The sequence below is a fragment of the Primulina tabacum genome, chromosome 8 (assembly GCF_025594145.1).
Source record: "Primulina tabacum isolate GXHZ01 chromosome 8, ASM2559414v2, whole genome shotgun sequence".
NCBI lineage: Eukaryota > Viridiplantae > Streptophyta > Magnoliopsida > Lamiales > Gesneriaceae > Primulina > Primulina tabacum.
Window position 1 is genome coordinate 6,813,332 of NC_134557.1, and position 14,521 is coordinate 6,827,852.

At 35.1% G+C, this 14,521-nt stretch overlaps 3 protein-coding genes across 3 annotated transcripts; all 3 read left to right on the plus strand.

The window, feature by feature from the left end:
* Positions 1-2,719: 2,719 nt before the first annotated feature.
* On the plus strand, positions 2,720-5,461 carry LOC142553451 (uncharacterized). Its single transcript, XM_075663717.1, has 3 exons — positions 2,720-3,082; positions 3,920-4,133; positions 4,809-5,461. The coding sequence occupies exons 1-3, from the start codon at positions 2,843-2,845 to the stop codon at positions 5,231-5,233; spliced, it is 879 nt and encodes a 292-aa protein (XP_075519832.1). The 5' UTR covers positions 2,720-2,842; the 3' UTR covers positions 5,234-5,461.
* Positions 5,462-6,313: 852 nt separating this feature from the next.
* Positions 6,314-9,394, plus strand: LOC142553452 (heterogeneous nuclear ribonucleoprotein 1-like). Its single transcript, XM_075663718.1, has 6 exons — positions 6,314-6,476; positions 6,566-6,606; positions 6,699-6,862; positions 7,896-7,995; positions 8,116-8,285; positions 8,546-9,394. Exons 1-6 carry the CDS (start codon positions 6,433-6,435, stop codon positions 9,044-9,046), a joined length of 1,020 nt encoding a protein of 339 aa, XP_075519833.1. The 5' UTR covers positions 6,314-6,432; the 3' UTR covers positions 9,047-9,394.
* Positions 9,395-11,241: 1,847 nt separating this feature from the next.
* LOC142554482 (glucan endo-1,3-beta-glucosidase-like) lies at positions 11,242-13,288 on the plus strand. The gene is made up of 3 exons (XM_075665150.1): positions 11,242-12,460; positions 12,705-12,993; positions 13,068-13,288. The coding sequence occupies exons 1-3, from the start codon at positions 11,405-11,407 to the stop codon at positions 13,094-13,096; spliced, it is 1,374 nt and encodes a 457-aa protein (XP_075521265.1). The 5' UTR covers positions 11,242-11,404; the 3' UTR covers positions 13,097-13,288.
* The last annotated feature ends 1,233 nt before the right edge of the window (positions 13,289-14,521 follow it).

A 14,521-nucleotide genomic window follows, 5' to 3' on the forward strand; every position in this document is an offset into this window, starting at 1 on the left:
GCATGTTTTGTATGCGATTAATGTTTATCGGTGAGGACGAGTCAATCTTACCGATATTCACAATAAAAAATAATACTTTTTCATTGATTACCCAAATAAGATATCAATATCATAAAATACAACATGTGATATCGTCTCACACGTATTTTCGTCCTATTGCTTTTATAATACAAAGCGAAAGGACATATAGAAATTAATGCTTTGGTATTTTCTAGTGAATATCAACATCATACACAGAACCTGGACATTGGGTCTTGAATATCAACATCATATACAGAACCTGGACGTGGGTCTTCCATCATCACAACGTGAAAGACCATTTTATTAATAATATCTCGTAGACCGATGAATATATCATCCTTGGAGTCTACTTTCGGTCCTAAACATGAGTCATAGCTGGCAAATTTGGTTTGATTGAATTAATATTTAAATCCTAATTTGTGTTTTTTACCCGAATTAACTAAATAATAATATGAGATGTGATTATCCAGAAGCTGTTGCCTAGAAATTCTCAGCAGACTTTCGGTTGACTTCGTGTCAGCTGGCTTCACAAGTTGCTCGCTGGTGGACCAAAATATCTATCTATCTATCTAAATGTCCCTCCCGTTCTGCTAGTCAATACTGGCAACAGCTGTTACGAAGATGTCAATATATATATATATATATATATACACACGATGAGTTTTGATACGACGAACACTCGTGTGATTATTCATGTGAGCATTAACTGAAATGATGTTCATCTATTGAATATACAAGAGATTATTTCAGTCGATGTTAATATAAATAGTTTACAATACATGTATATAATGTTGAATTTTCTCAATCAAACAAACTATTGGTACAAAAGATTAAGGTTAACATCTGGAATGATAGACTTAAAATGTATTCAAATGTAATTTTTTTTTTTTAGTTTGATTTCAAATACACCTTTTGTGTTTTTATATAGTGTTTCATATTAATCAGGATAAATGAAAAGTTCATCTCATGAATAAGATATTTGAAATTCATTCTATTTCGTGTAACTGGTGTGCAAATATGAAGAATACAAATTTACAATTTTATCAATTGTTTCATTGTCATAAAAAATAAAATCGAAATCTATGTATTTGAAATCTACGGCTCCAAATACAACCTATGTTGATTCAATCTAACTGTTCACACGTTTTAAATTAATTTTTAATATGTTAATATGAGAAATAATATGAAATTATTTTAGACGGAACAAATTACTATCAATTTGAGAAGGCACTTCCATCTTTTAAACGATTTTATTTAAATAGGTGGATTCTAGAATTAGAGATGCGGGCCACTCAAGTGCACAGTCATTCCCCGAGAATGATTTAAAATATATTTTAAAAAAATTATTGATAAATATAAAAAATATGTGATACAGATATCTTGAAAGATCGTTCTTGATTTTTTTATACGCGTCTATTTATAAATTATTGAGATATGATAATTATTTTTGCTATGTACGATTTAAAGTATCGAAATTGCAACCGAGAACCAACCATTGATCCGGTTTGGACCAACTCTATAAACCATTTTAACGGTCAAAACGATCAAGAACATGTTGAGCCGATCGTGAACCGGTTAAAAACTAATTCGACTAGTTCTCCACTTTTATTTTTTTTAAGAATTTATTTTTCTTTTAATTTAAATTCTATTTTTAGTTTTATAAATTATTATTTGGATTTAGAACTTTGTTAAAAATATTATTTTAGTAGTATTAGAATTAATTTTGATTTATTTTTTTTGTCTAACAAATATATAGATAATTATATTCGATGATATGATATTATTTTGATTTTAATCTTTGATAAATCATATATAAGATTTTTAAATTTAAAATATATTATTTATTATATTAATATTTTATATAATATAATAATTTTGAATAATTGGACCTATTGAATTATTTTTATAAAATAAATTAATTTGATTATCGATCTGGTTATATTAACACGTTGTATGAAACAACATAAGGCCATTGTTGAATGGGAACCGGGCCGGCCTGACGTGTGGGCTCAAAATTTATATAATTTTAAATTAGCCGCCGCGCTTTAGCAATCCAACTCGGTTCTATCGGCACTCCAGCTAAATTACAAATAAATAAATCATATATTATGTTTTGTTTTTTGAATTTTACATATTGGCAGATTTTTAATAAAGTGTAAATATTTTTTAGGTTTTGTTATCAATGAATTCAAGATTTAAATAATTTACATGTTTATCTTCTATAAATTTAAATTTATTTAAATTTATTTGAATATTAAATTCACAATTTATTACTTGTATAAATTTACTAATATATATGTTGAGAAGCTATAAATTTATTACAAAAAATTACCGGTATTTTTTATATATATAAACTAAAAAAAATAAAAAAGAAATTACCGAATGCAATATTTATATATTTCAATTATTAAACAGGAATATTTATTTCACATGTCTGAATTTTATAATAATATAAATTGATGTAAATATTTTGTGAGACGGTCTCACGTATTTATATTCGTGTGATTAGTCGATTCAATCTATTTATAGTTAAAAGTAATAATTTGTACATAAATATTTTTTCCAAAAATAAAATCAGATTCATCAAAATTGATATTTAAAATGGACGAAATGAGATTTTTTTTATTTATCTAAATTGAGATTGTTTAAATTTAGGGAAGAAGGAAAACTCTAGCTAATATAATAATTATAAATAGTTTATATTTTAGGCGTACTAATATTGACGTTTACTGGAAGACGCGGCAATCAGTCTCTTCCCCGACATTAATCTTCAAGGATTCGATCCCTGCTTTTCGATTTCAAAGGATATCGAGGGAAAGAGATGCGGGGAAAGGCAAATCGATCGCTGGTTGTAATCGGCGGCAGAGGATTTGATTTGTTGGGCAATATCCGCGGGGATCTCGGGGGAGAGCTTCGCTGTCGGAGTACGGGAAGCGAGCATGATTTGGCTGCAATGGTGACGGATTTCATAGAAATTGGCAGCACGGGAGCTGAGTCTTGGTGTAGCAGCGACACCGATTCAGGTTTATCTGACCTGGCTTTTCTGGCCGAGAAAATTTCCGTTAGTCGTTTTTTTCTCTTTTTACTCGTATGTAGAAATTTTAATTTTGTTTTGTTGGCTATTTTTCTCACTTTTATTTGCTGTGTTGGCCTAAAATTAGTAGTTTTCATTGATTTTTTAAAGGACGTGATAAAAAATTAGTACTTGTTCTTTAAAATCGTTTGTTCGATGATGCTGAGAAGTCATGTTTATTACTTTGTATCAATCGTTTTTTTGGTTTTTTTTCGTTTTGAAAAATCAAATTGACTTTGAAGGAGCATAGATAACATCATGCTAGACTTATAAACACGTCGAGACCTATCCTTACAAAAATAATTGCATCCGCATCATGTTTTCAAATTTAATTAGGATTGAAAAATTTGACTGCATTCGTCAACAAAAAAAAAAATGTGGCTGCATATTATGTATCGACTCGAGAGTTTTAGATGTTCGTAGTATTATAGCCGCAGGTCTGCAATATCCCGAATGATGCCAAACCCAAAACTTGTAGTGTCTGAAACAAAATAAGTTTCAGATATGATGTTCCTGCCCCGGTAGAGCTCTTTTTCGGAAATATAATATGAAATTTAACAATGAAGAAGAACTTTGAAGAAGTCGAAATTAATGGATATCGTTAAGCTCTTAAATTTTGTTTAAGTTGATGTTTAAGTTAGCATTGAGAACTTTGGTTTCTAGATTTTTTTTTATCTTATTTTGTTTGAAAAACAGAAGCCTGGAGCTATTTGAGAGTTTATTTTTAATATATTCTCTATTTCTTCGCGGAGATAATTAACGGATTTTACGGGGATATGTACTTGAGATCTTTACAGTTTACTTGCGTAATTTTTCAACTTGCAGTGTTGCAACAGCTCAATCGACCAGTATGAAAGTAACTTGGCAATGATCGTTAAATCCTTGATCCTCTCAATATCTGAGACGAGCCAAGGAGGGAAGCCGGATACGTGTGATTCTAGCTGCATCCTGTACACTCTTGCGAAACTTCTACAGTCTTCTGGTTATGATGCTGCTCTATGTGTATCTAGGTGGCAGGGCTTTGGAAAAGTTCCAGGAGGTATTGCACAGTTCTAAATGATTTTTAATATATAATATCTGTTATGTTGTATGGAAGCAAAACTTTTGGTAAAAATCTGGTGACTGTAAATGCCAAGTAGCCGCTTGAGAGAACCAGAGTTTTTTGTTTCACAGTTCTACACAAGAAGCATGTCTGTGTTTGGTTTTCTTTTCATTCAAGAACTGGGAGAGAGATTAATTTTGAGTATGTCCGGATTGTTTTTTGAGAGTTGGCATGATTGGCTTTGATTGTTATTTTTGCGATTCTTGTGTTAAGACTGGTTACTTCATCGTGTTATATGTGTGAAATGAGATATACTTCAGAATTATAAATGTAAAATTCTTTTGAGAAAGGACGAGGGAGAACACTTTCTCAGAAACTAAATTGACGAAGCTAAGAATTTTCCAGCTTGGAATTTTAACATAATATGACTGTCTCATGATGTAACTAACTTGAATCACAGGCTTTTGCTTTAATGGTACCCGACATAGCTAAATGTAGAGAAGGCTGTCCCATGTGCAAAGTAGTGGCTTCTGTAGTTGCTAGGTGGAATTAAACATGCAGCATATTTTCTATAAAATTTGTCCCCTTTTGTTCTAACACTCGATGATAGAACTCCTATCTTATTTTCGTTTAAACCATCTGTTATAATTATCATCTTCCCATCTGCTGTAGGTGAACACGAGTTCATAGACGTGATAACCCACGAAAACAATGAAAACCCGCAAAGGTACATCATTGACATCGACTTCCGAAGCCACTTTCAAATAGCAAGAGCAGTGAAGCCGTACAATGTAGTCTTGAGTTCCCTTCCTCCGATATACATTGGCACCTTGACCAAGCTCAAGCAATATCTTGAAATCATGGTTGAAGCAACTCGCTTCTCGCTCGAGCAAAACTCGATGCCTCTACCCCCATGGAGGTCATTAGCTTATTTGGAGGCTAAGTGGGAATCTCCTTCCCAAAGAATAGTTAGCCTTCATCCTGATGCCACTTCTTCCTCTCATCAGCCCTACATTGGTTTGCTCAGGAGACTAAAATCCTTCATCGGAGCTGATTTCAGAAATTCAAGGACGATTGATTCTTGGAAAGAAATATGAGTTATTGACCAGTTGAGTAAAAATAAAATGTTATTTCTCAATCGAGTTAGATCTCTTGGTCGAATATCAAGAGGATACAGATATATTTGCAATTTTGTATGTAGAATACCTGGTTCTACCATTGAGAGAGCGACTGCAAAGTAAAGCTAATGGAATAGGTAGTAGCATAACTTTGCGGTTTCAATTCTTTGGATGGCTTGTTTGTTGCCTATTCTATTGTTTGTTTAATTCCTCGGTAATTTTTTTAAATTATGATATAATCTTCGTATAGATATAATTAATCCAAATGATTGAATAATATTTCATCAATTAATATAACTATGACATTACACTTATTTGAACATAAATCAAATTAATTAAAATAAATGTAGTTCACACACGCACCTGTAGGTGCATTAATAATATTATCCATTAAAATATATTGAGCTACGTAGGCGGTGACACATAAGTGTGCCTGCAATATATATTTTATGTCTTTATTTTTGTGCCAAGTTTGTATAACGAGTTTCTTAATTTATTTATTTTTAACTATTATTACTATTATTTACTTCCGTCGGAGTTTTTTTTTTCAAATACTTTGGAAATTTAGATACATGAATAAAAAATATTTAAAATTATTCTACTTTTTTTTTTCCAAAAATGATTTGTAAAAATTATGACTATAAGGGATAATTTTCAAATAAAATTAACTAATATGATATTATCTCAAGAGTTAATTTTGTGAAATGAATTGATGACTCGACTCAACTCATGAAAAAATATTACATTTTATGCTAAAAATATTATTTTGTATAATATATATTCATCGAATCGACCTATCTATCGGAGATAGACCAATGACTCACTATCTTAAATCATAATTTCCACTATCTCATTATCCTAACACGAAGAAAAAAAATATAAATAAATCAAAATTTATAAAAATATATTTTATGCATATGCAACACATGTGTTTGTGTTATAGTTATAATTAAAAATAATTATATTATATTTTATATTTATCAATAAAAAAATTAGAAATACTAAAATATTATAAAATCATGGGACCGAGGACAAAATTAACTGTTTTTTGATATTTTGGTAGATTTATTTATAAAAAATCCGCACAAGATTACGAGCCTGATAATTTCTCCTACTGACGGAAAACCTGAAACCCTAGCCCCTCGCCGCTTCCAGATCTGCGAACGTCAATATCTTCAATGGGTTCCAAGAGGCCCGATTTCGGTGATGGCGCAAGCCCTGGGTGCGTTATTCTTCCTCTTCTTCTATTGACGTATTTCATGTATTTGACTATTACTAAAGATTTGTGGGCTTGAATGTTTTGGCTTTCAGGAAGATATTCATCGGCGGTCTGTCGAGAGAAACCACTTTAGGTTTGATTTTATTTTAATCCGTTTTTCCTTTATTGTTTTTGCGCTTACTTGTGAATTTTCTGTTACATAGATGAATATATTTGATTTTACAGATACATTCGTGAAGTACTTCGGAAAGTATGGAGAGATAACTGATTCAGTGATAATGAAAGATCGCTTTACTGGTCGACCCAGGGGGTTTGGTTTCATAACTTATGCAGACCCAGCTGTTGTGGACACTGTTATTGCTGAAACCCATATCATCAATGGGAAACAGGTAATATATTTTGTTTGTTTGACATAGAACTTTGTTGAATTTACTAGCATTTTTGTCCCTCTCGGTTGAGTCACAAGCTTTTGTAGGTGACGAAAATATGTTATGTTGTTTGATATGAATACAATGGTGTTCCCATATTGTCTTATTTAATTCCTTTTCCTAGCTTGTTACCTATTTTGTATATTTGTTCTGTAATTGTGACTATTTATGTTATGTATAAAATGGTTGGTTACCTGGGCATAAGTGTAGGAATTGCCTTACAACTTTGAAATTAGTCGTTAAGAGCATGTTGAAGCCCCTGGTTCTGTAAGGTGCTATCCTTCGTCAAAATTTGAGCTTTGCCCCGTGCAGGGAGTTCGAAAGACTTACCTCAGTCACTAATACCATGTTCTATTTTTTTTCTTTTTATTTATCTCCCTTCTCTGTTCTGTTTATAATATATCTTACTCCCCCCGCCCAAGGCACATAAATGATTACTTCCAAGTGTTAAAAATGAAATGCATTTGCGGAAAATCTTTCAAACATGCTCTAATTTTTTGTGGAGAATTCACAACTCCATGCTGTGTGTTTCTAAAACGCATGCAATTGATCAAATTAGTCATACTTTGCTTTTTTACTTTAGGGACACTTTGATGATTAGTTTCTTTTCTTTTGTCTTCTCTGAAGCTTTATTTGATTTCTATGAATGAGATTCTTTTATATTTTTTGAATTTTTGTAAACATACCGTTTGTTGAATTCTTTGCGACCATTGATCCACATGCAGACACATACCATCTAGTATGGCTTTTATGTGTGATCAAAGGCTACGGCAGATTTATAGATCCGAGTAAGTGTAGGGTGTACCCATAGGAACGCTAAAATTTGTTGATTGATACATGCCACGATCTGACTAATCTACTATATTGTAAACTTGGGTGATTATTAGTTTCATGATGTGCCTGAATGATACTTTGGCTTTTTTATTATGCTCCTTTCCTCATTCCACTATCTACTTGTTCTGGAATTCTCATGTACTGATACCTTATGGAGCAGGTTGAGATTAAAAGAACTATTCCAAAAGGATCCGGGGATTCCAAAGATTTCAAAACTAAAAAGATATTTGTTGGCGGGATTCCCACTACTGTAACTGAAGGTGCATATGGGATATTATGTGATAGCTTTTACTCGCGTGTCTGTGTATAGACTACTTCGGTGGCTAACCTTTTTTGTTCTGTGAATTTTTTCGATGATCATGATTTTCTTTTTTACTTAGAGGAGTTAAAGGGTTTCTTTTCCAAGTACGGAGAGGTTGTGGAGCATGAGATTATTAGAGATCACGTTTCCAAGAGGTCTCGCGGATTTGGATTCGTTGTGTTTGACAATGAACAAGTTGTAGACAGTTTGCTGGTTAATGGAAATATGATTGATATGTCAGGCACCCAGGTAAGTTTCTTTTGATGGTTCCCCTAATAGGTTGTGTACTTCAATTACTGGATTTCTCTTAGTACAGATCTTTCTTTATTGGTGAGACATTGAAGCTCTTTTACTGGGTAAATCATATTAATATAGTGATTTCAACCACCTATTGTTAGATTACTATGGTAGATTAGGTATTAGGTTCCAAACTCACCTTGTAATTTTAAGTGTCAGCTGACAAAATATTGCAGGCTAAAGTTCTAGGTTAACTTGCTTCTTTGTTGTAGGTTGAGGTCAAGAAGGCTGAACCAAAGAAACCCTCAAACCCAACTCCTGCTCAAGGATATGGTAGTAACTCTAGGGGTCGTGGCAACTATGGGGATAGTTATGGTGGTTTTGATTATGAAAGTGGTGGTTTTGGTCCTGCTTCCTATAGGTCAGCGGGATCAGGATTCGGTGGTAGGTTTGATGACTATGGTGGATATGGCGGTGGAAGTGAATTTGGTGGTCGATATGGGGATTATGGAAGTACCGAATTTGGCTATCGGGGTGATGGTCCCCTTGGCTACTCTAGTCGTTTCGGTTCTTATGGGGGAGGTTTTGGTGGGGTATATGGTGGAGGTTTAGGTGGGTATGGCCGAGGAGGTGGTTACGGTGGTTATGGTGGGGCAGGCCCTGGTGCTGGTTATGATTCAGGCCCTGGTGCTGGTTATGGTGGGGCAGGAGGGTACTATGGAGGCAGGTCAGGTTATGGTGGCGGTAGTCGTTACCATCCTTATGCCAGGTAGATGTTACCCTAAGCATTCCTCTAGTTCTCTCATGTCTGCTTCATATGGCTCAGAATCTACTAGATTTCCATGGACTAGCAAGGAGAACATATAGAGGAAGATTGATAAGAAGACCCCTAGCTCTTTACTTTATTGTTTCTTATTCCCTCTATGCTTAGTTTGGTTGTGCTTGAACCGTGTTGACTAGTTACCATATTGAGATATTATTTTAGTTGTTTTGAGCTAGACACGTTATGTATGAATTTTATCTAGCTGTACGACTGAGTGTAGATTGGCCTTTTGTCCATTTGCAAGGTCTTTTCCGTCTAGATAATTTGTTATATAGAAATTTGCATGTCTTGCAAAAGCGATTTGCAAGGCAGTTATTATCACGTAAGGCTCATAAATTTTTGCTCAACTATGAAACCAACGTGCTGTTTTGTGGAGATTATCATTGCACCCTACTTTAGTCTCAACTAGTTTAAGTCCGAGTTTTATGCTCCCCATAAAACCAACCGGTTCTTTTAGTCAATATAGATATAAGATAAATCAAGTCAATTTAGCTTCACTGGTTTTACGTTCCCAGCCTTTAGACTAATAGTTTGATTAGTTGTCATTCTCTGCTAAGATTTTGGGTAATGCCAGTGGAGTTCTGTTATTAGCTAACACGAAATTGGGAAGCAACAGCGAACTTTGATTTGTGAAATAGTAGGTAAGTAATATTTTTTCATGGGTGATCTCTCTCACAGAATTGACTCGTGAGACCGTCTCGCAAACTTTTGTGTTTGTGAAAAACCCTATATATCTGCACGCTGCCTGTCCTTGTTACAGGTTTTGGAATTTTCGATGGCATTTCTGGTGGCAATTCTGCGTTATCTTGGTATGTGACATGTCACACGCTTCTCTTCGTGTGGCCCTTTTTTCGAAACTGATCTTCCATTTCCTTGTCAAACTTGGTCGTTTTCAAATGTTGTCAAAACAGTTTTGGATTGGATTGGATTGGATACTATTTGTAAATGATCTGTGTTGGTACATATACATTCGCCCAAAAAGATTTTTCATTCAATTTTATGGATTGTATTATATCAACTGCTGCTTTTTAAGTTGGATTTATTACGCGAAATAAACCGATAACCAATGGAGATTCTTATGTCTTCTTATGTAAAAGATCAAAACTCAACCCCCACTCAATCGCTAGCTGGGGCAAAGGTGCTATAATCTCATACCAAACCTAAAACGTTTTAAGCAAATAATAAAAGAGTAAATGTTCATGTCAATCAAACATCATGTTTTTGTCACATGCTATAATTTCACAGTTCTACAAATGCTTGCCAAAATCTCCGACTTTCGATACTGTTAGGTGACGGATAGTGAGATTGAAGTTGTGCAATTTAACTCGAAACAAGGTTCGTGTGAGGTTTGTGTGGTGCATATGAGAATGGTTAATTCATTCATTCTACCCAGTCGATTATAAATTTACATATTTCGATTCCGTTCCTTAGTCTTTACCTACCGAATAAACTAGCTTTGGAATAGATGGATGGATTATCTGAGGCTGTATTTGGACTGGTATGTTTAAAAATTCAAAACTATTCCGTGTTTTCGGGTAAATAATTTAGTTGAAATAGCGTTAAAACGAGGACTGGGAAATGGTTTAGTGATTTTTTGAGATAAATATTGTCAAGAAAACGTACTCACTGTATTTATTACATCATCAAATGTATGGTTCAATGGAATTGATAGATTAACTTGTTTGTCTGCAAAACTTATGCGTATTTACATAATTCAAGGGAAATAAATTAGGATTTCCACCATCTGCAAACTTTGTGCTCCCATTTTTTCACACAATAGAGACGGATAGAATGAATAAATAAAAATTTTCACACCAAGGCAAATTGATGCCAAGATTTGTGGTTTAAATGGAACGAAATCACATGTTCCTTATGTGGGTACGTTGGTGGCTTTTGGAATTTTTTCGCCTTATTCCTTATGTGTTAACGATTTTTATATAATCTTACGAATTTATTTAAAAAATTTTTATCTTATTAATGAAGAAAAACCATACTATAACGAATCCAATTGCTGGAACAGATTGATTTTATGTTTTATGATGTGTTATATCAATATCGAAGTAGCTGAAATTTTTGATTCAAAGTGAAGAAAAAAATCTAAAAAACGACCATCACATTTCCAAATTGAAATAGAAAATAAATATTTTTGGGGGATATAAATTATAATTTCCATAACAGAATCCAAAAAATATATATACAGTAACAATGAAGGATCCTCTCCATATCCTTGCCACTCCGCCACGTCCCATTTTCACTTGGCTGTCTTTCTTTTAAACTTCCTCGTTCACTTTCTCCGCAGCAATCAAACATGGCTTTGTACTACAATCTTCACTCCAAATTACTCCGTCTACTCTTCACAAACTGTTTCATTCTGATCCGCCATCTTTCCACGGCGGAGTTCACCGTAGGGGTTAACTACGGCACGGTCGCGGACAACCTCCTGCCTCCTTCTCAGGTCTCTGCCTTTATCCAGTCTCGAACCATCATCGATAAGGTGAAGATTTTCGACGCTAACCAGGACATAATCAGAGCCTTCGCAGACACTGGCGTATCACTCACCATCACCGTCCCCAATGACGAGGTTTTGACAGTCACCAGACCCACAGTTGCCAAGTTATGGGTTGCGAACAACGTCCTCCCCTTCTATCCCGCCACCATGATCATCCGCATCGCCGTCGGGAATGAAATTATGGCCACCGGAGACAAAAACCTCATTGGCCATCTCCTCCCGGCAATGAAATCTCTCCAATACGCCCTCAGACTCGCGGGGTTAACCGACATTCAGGTCTCCACTCCCCACTCACTCGGCATACTTTCCATCTCCAACCCCCCCAGTTCAGGCCGGTTCAGGGCAGGGTACGACCAGGTCATCATCGCACCGATTCTGGAATTCCACAAGCGAACAAACACGCCCTTCATGGTCTGCCCCTACCCTTATTTCGGCTTCAACGAGGAAACTCTGAACTACGCCTTGTTCAAGCCAAACAATGGTGTATTTGATGCGGCCACAGGTCTGAACTACACCAATATGTTTGATGCTCAAATGGACGCAGTTTATTCGGCAATGAAGCGAGTTGGGTACGGTGATGTGGACATCGTGGTGGCGGAAACTGGCTGGCCTTCCGCTGGCGACCCGAATCAGTTGGGCGTTAGTTTGGACAATGCAGTGTCGTATAACTCCAATTTGGTTAAGCATTTGAGCTCCGGTGTGGGGACGCCATTGATGCCTAACAGGACTTTCGAGACCTACATTTTTTCGTTGTTTAATGAGGATCTCAAGCCGGGCATGTCGGAGCAAAATTTCGGGCTTTTTCGTCCCGATTTACGACCAGTCTACGATGTAGGCATACAGCGCAACCCAAAGGTAATGTACGTGTGAAGATATCTCTATCATGAATATTGGCTAGCTGATGCATCAGTACATTTAATTAGACGATGTTAGGAATAAATTTCATGCATATTTTTTTGATAAATATATGGTTCATCTTTAAATCTACTAAATTTTGGGTCTTAATCCACTATGATTATATATTAATATTTGGCAAACAAACAAAGCCAGTCCTTATTCTTGTTTTAATGAACTTCATTAAAGATTTATTTCTCCACAGTCTGCAGCTCCCGCCCCCTTAGCTCCCTCCCCGACGTCAAACTGGGATGCCAAGAAATGGTGCGTACCAAAAGCAGGCGTCACTGATGCAGCATTACAAGCAAATATAGACTTCGTCTGCGGGACGGGAGTTGACTGCAAGCCTATACAGGTCGGCGGCCATTGCTTCAAGCCCAACAACGTTAAATCACATGCTTCGTACGCCATGAACGCATATTACCAAGCCAATGGTCGCCACGACTTTAACTGCTATTTCATCAACACTGGCGTAGTCACGACTTATGATCCGAGTAAGTAATTCTATGGAATGGGAGATTTGGAATGAAATTTGATTAATATTAATCATTATATGGTTTGTGGGCAGGTTATGAAGAATGTGCATATATTGCTTGAAATTAGTAGTAATACTGGGGAAGTTGAAAGTGAACTCATTTGCAGCAATCATTAACTAGTTGGCTTATATTTATCAGAATTTTTAAGCTCCATCGGAATTTTTTTCCTGAACATTTGTGTGTGTGAAAATTCAGATTATTGAAGAAATAATAATATCGTGCATAATTTGTTTCCATTACAGTCGTGTATATACTTTCATGAGTTTGAATTTACAGATTTCAAATCTCTAATAATAAATCTCATGCAAAAACTTGTATGAGACGGTCTCAAAGGTCGTATTTTGTGAGACATATATCTTATTTGTGTCATTTATGATAAAGTATTACTTTTTATGCTAAGAGAATTACTTATTATTGTGAATATCGGTAGGGTTGACCCGTCTCACAGATAAAGATTCGTGATACCGTCTCCTACTCTAAATCTCGTTGGTTTGTTTGGCATATCTTTTTGAATCCAAAATAATTATTTTTTGAGTCACTGTGACCGATTTTAAATCCATCTCAGTGTGCTACCTCAAATCCAAAATTTTCAATTCAATCGGGAAGAAGCCAAATTTTGACTTTCATCAAGCGTCGAACTTGAAAAAATTATAATTTTTAAAATTTGCATTCGTTCGAAATACGATATCCTCGAGATAAGCTTGATAAAGGCGGCAAAAAAGAACAAACAATGGGTCGAGAAGAGAGTGGCCGGTAAAGTAACTCCTCAATCGAAATCAAACCAAAAAACTTCTGCAAAGTGGGCAAGTCTCGTTCTCAGACAACCACATCGTGACACATTCAGCATGAAACATATGCTTGCATGCGATCAACGTGGCCCGAATGTCGCCGTCTTTATATTCCTCAAGACAGATCGTGCAACCGCCACCGTCGAGGCGTTTCTCTGAGTTTTCCTGGATGTATTTGTCGTTAACTATTCTGGAAAACCATCTACGCCACCTTCGCCGCCGTCGTGGCGGTGGTTGATCATATTGGTATTCATAGGTACCTGAATTATTGAAAAGGAACCAAAGAGTAATTACTTTCCAAAAAATGAACATTGCAAACCCGATCTCCAAGCTTAAGATTATTGAGAGTATGATATTTGCAAACAGTTCGGACATGTTTAGGGTTCTAAGGGTACTATAAGATTGAAGATTGACAGGGAATGAGTTATTTCTTTGATCTTCATTAAAATTTATTAATATAAGATGTTTTGGATTGATATACTTCTGCATGCCCGCGCCAATACAATCCTAAACGAAACAGGAACTGAAGTCCAATTTGGATTAGGTTAGGACTCTGTAATCAGTTATGTTGGGGATTTGGATTCTTAATTAATGGGAAATATTTGTAAAATCATCAAACTACTTGAGATATAGATTGCATTCTGCGCACGTAACTTTGTGAATTCACATCAATTATCCACGGTGAAATTATAATTTTG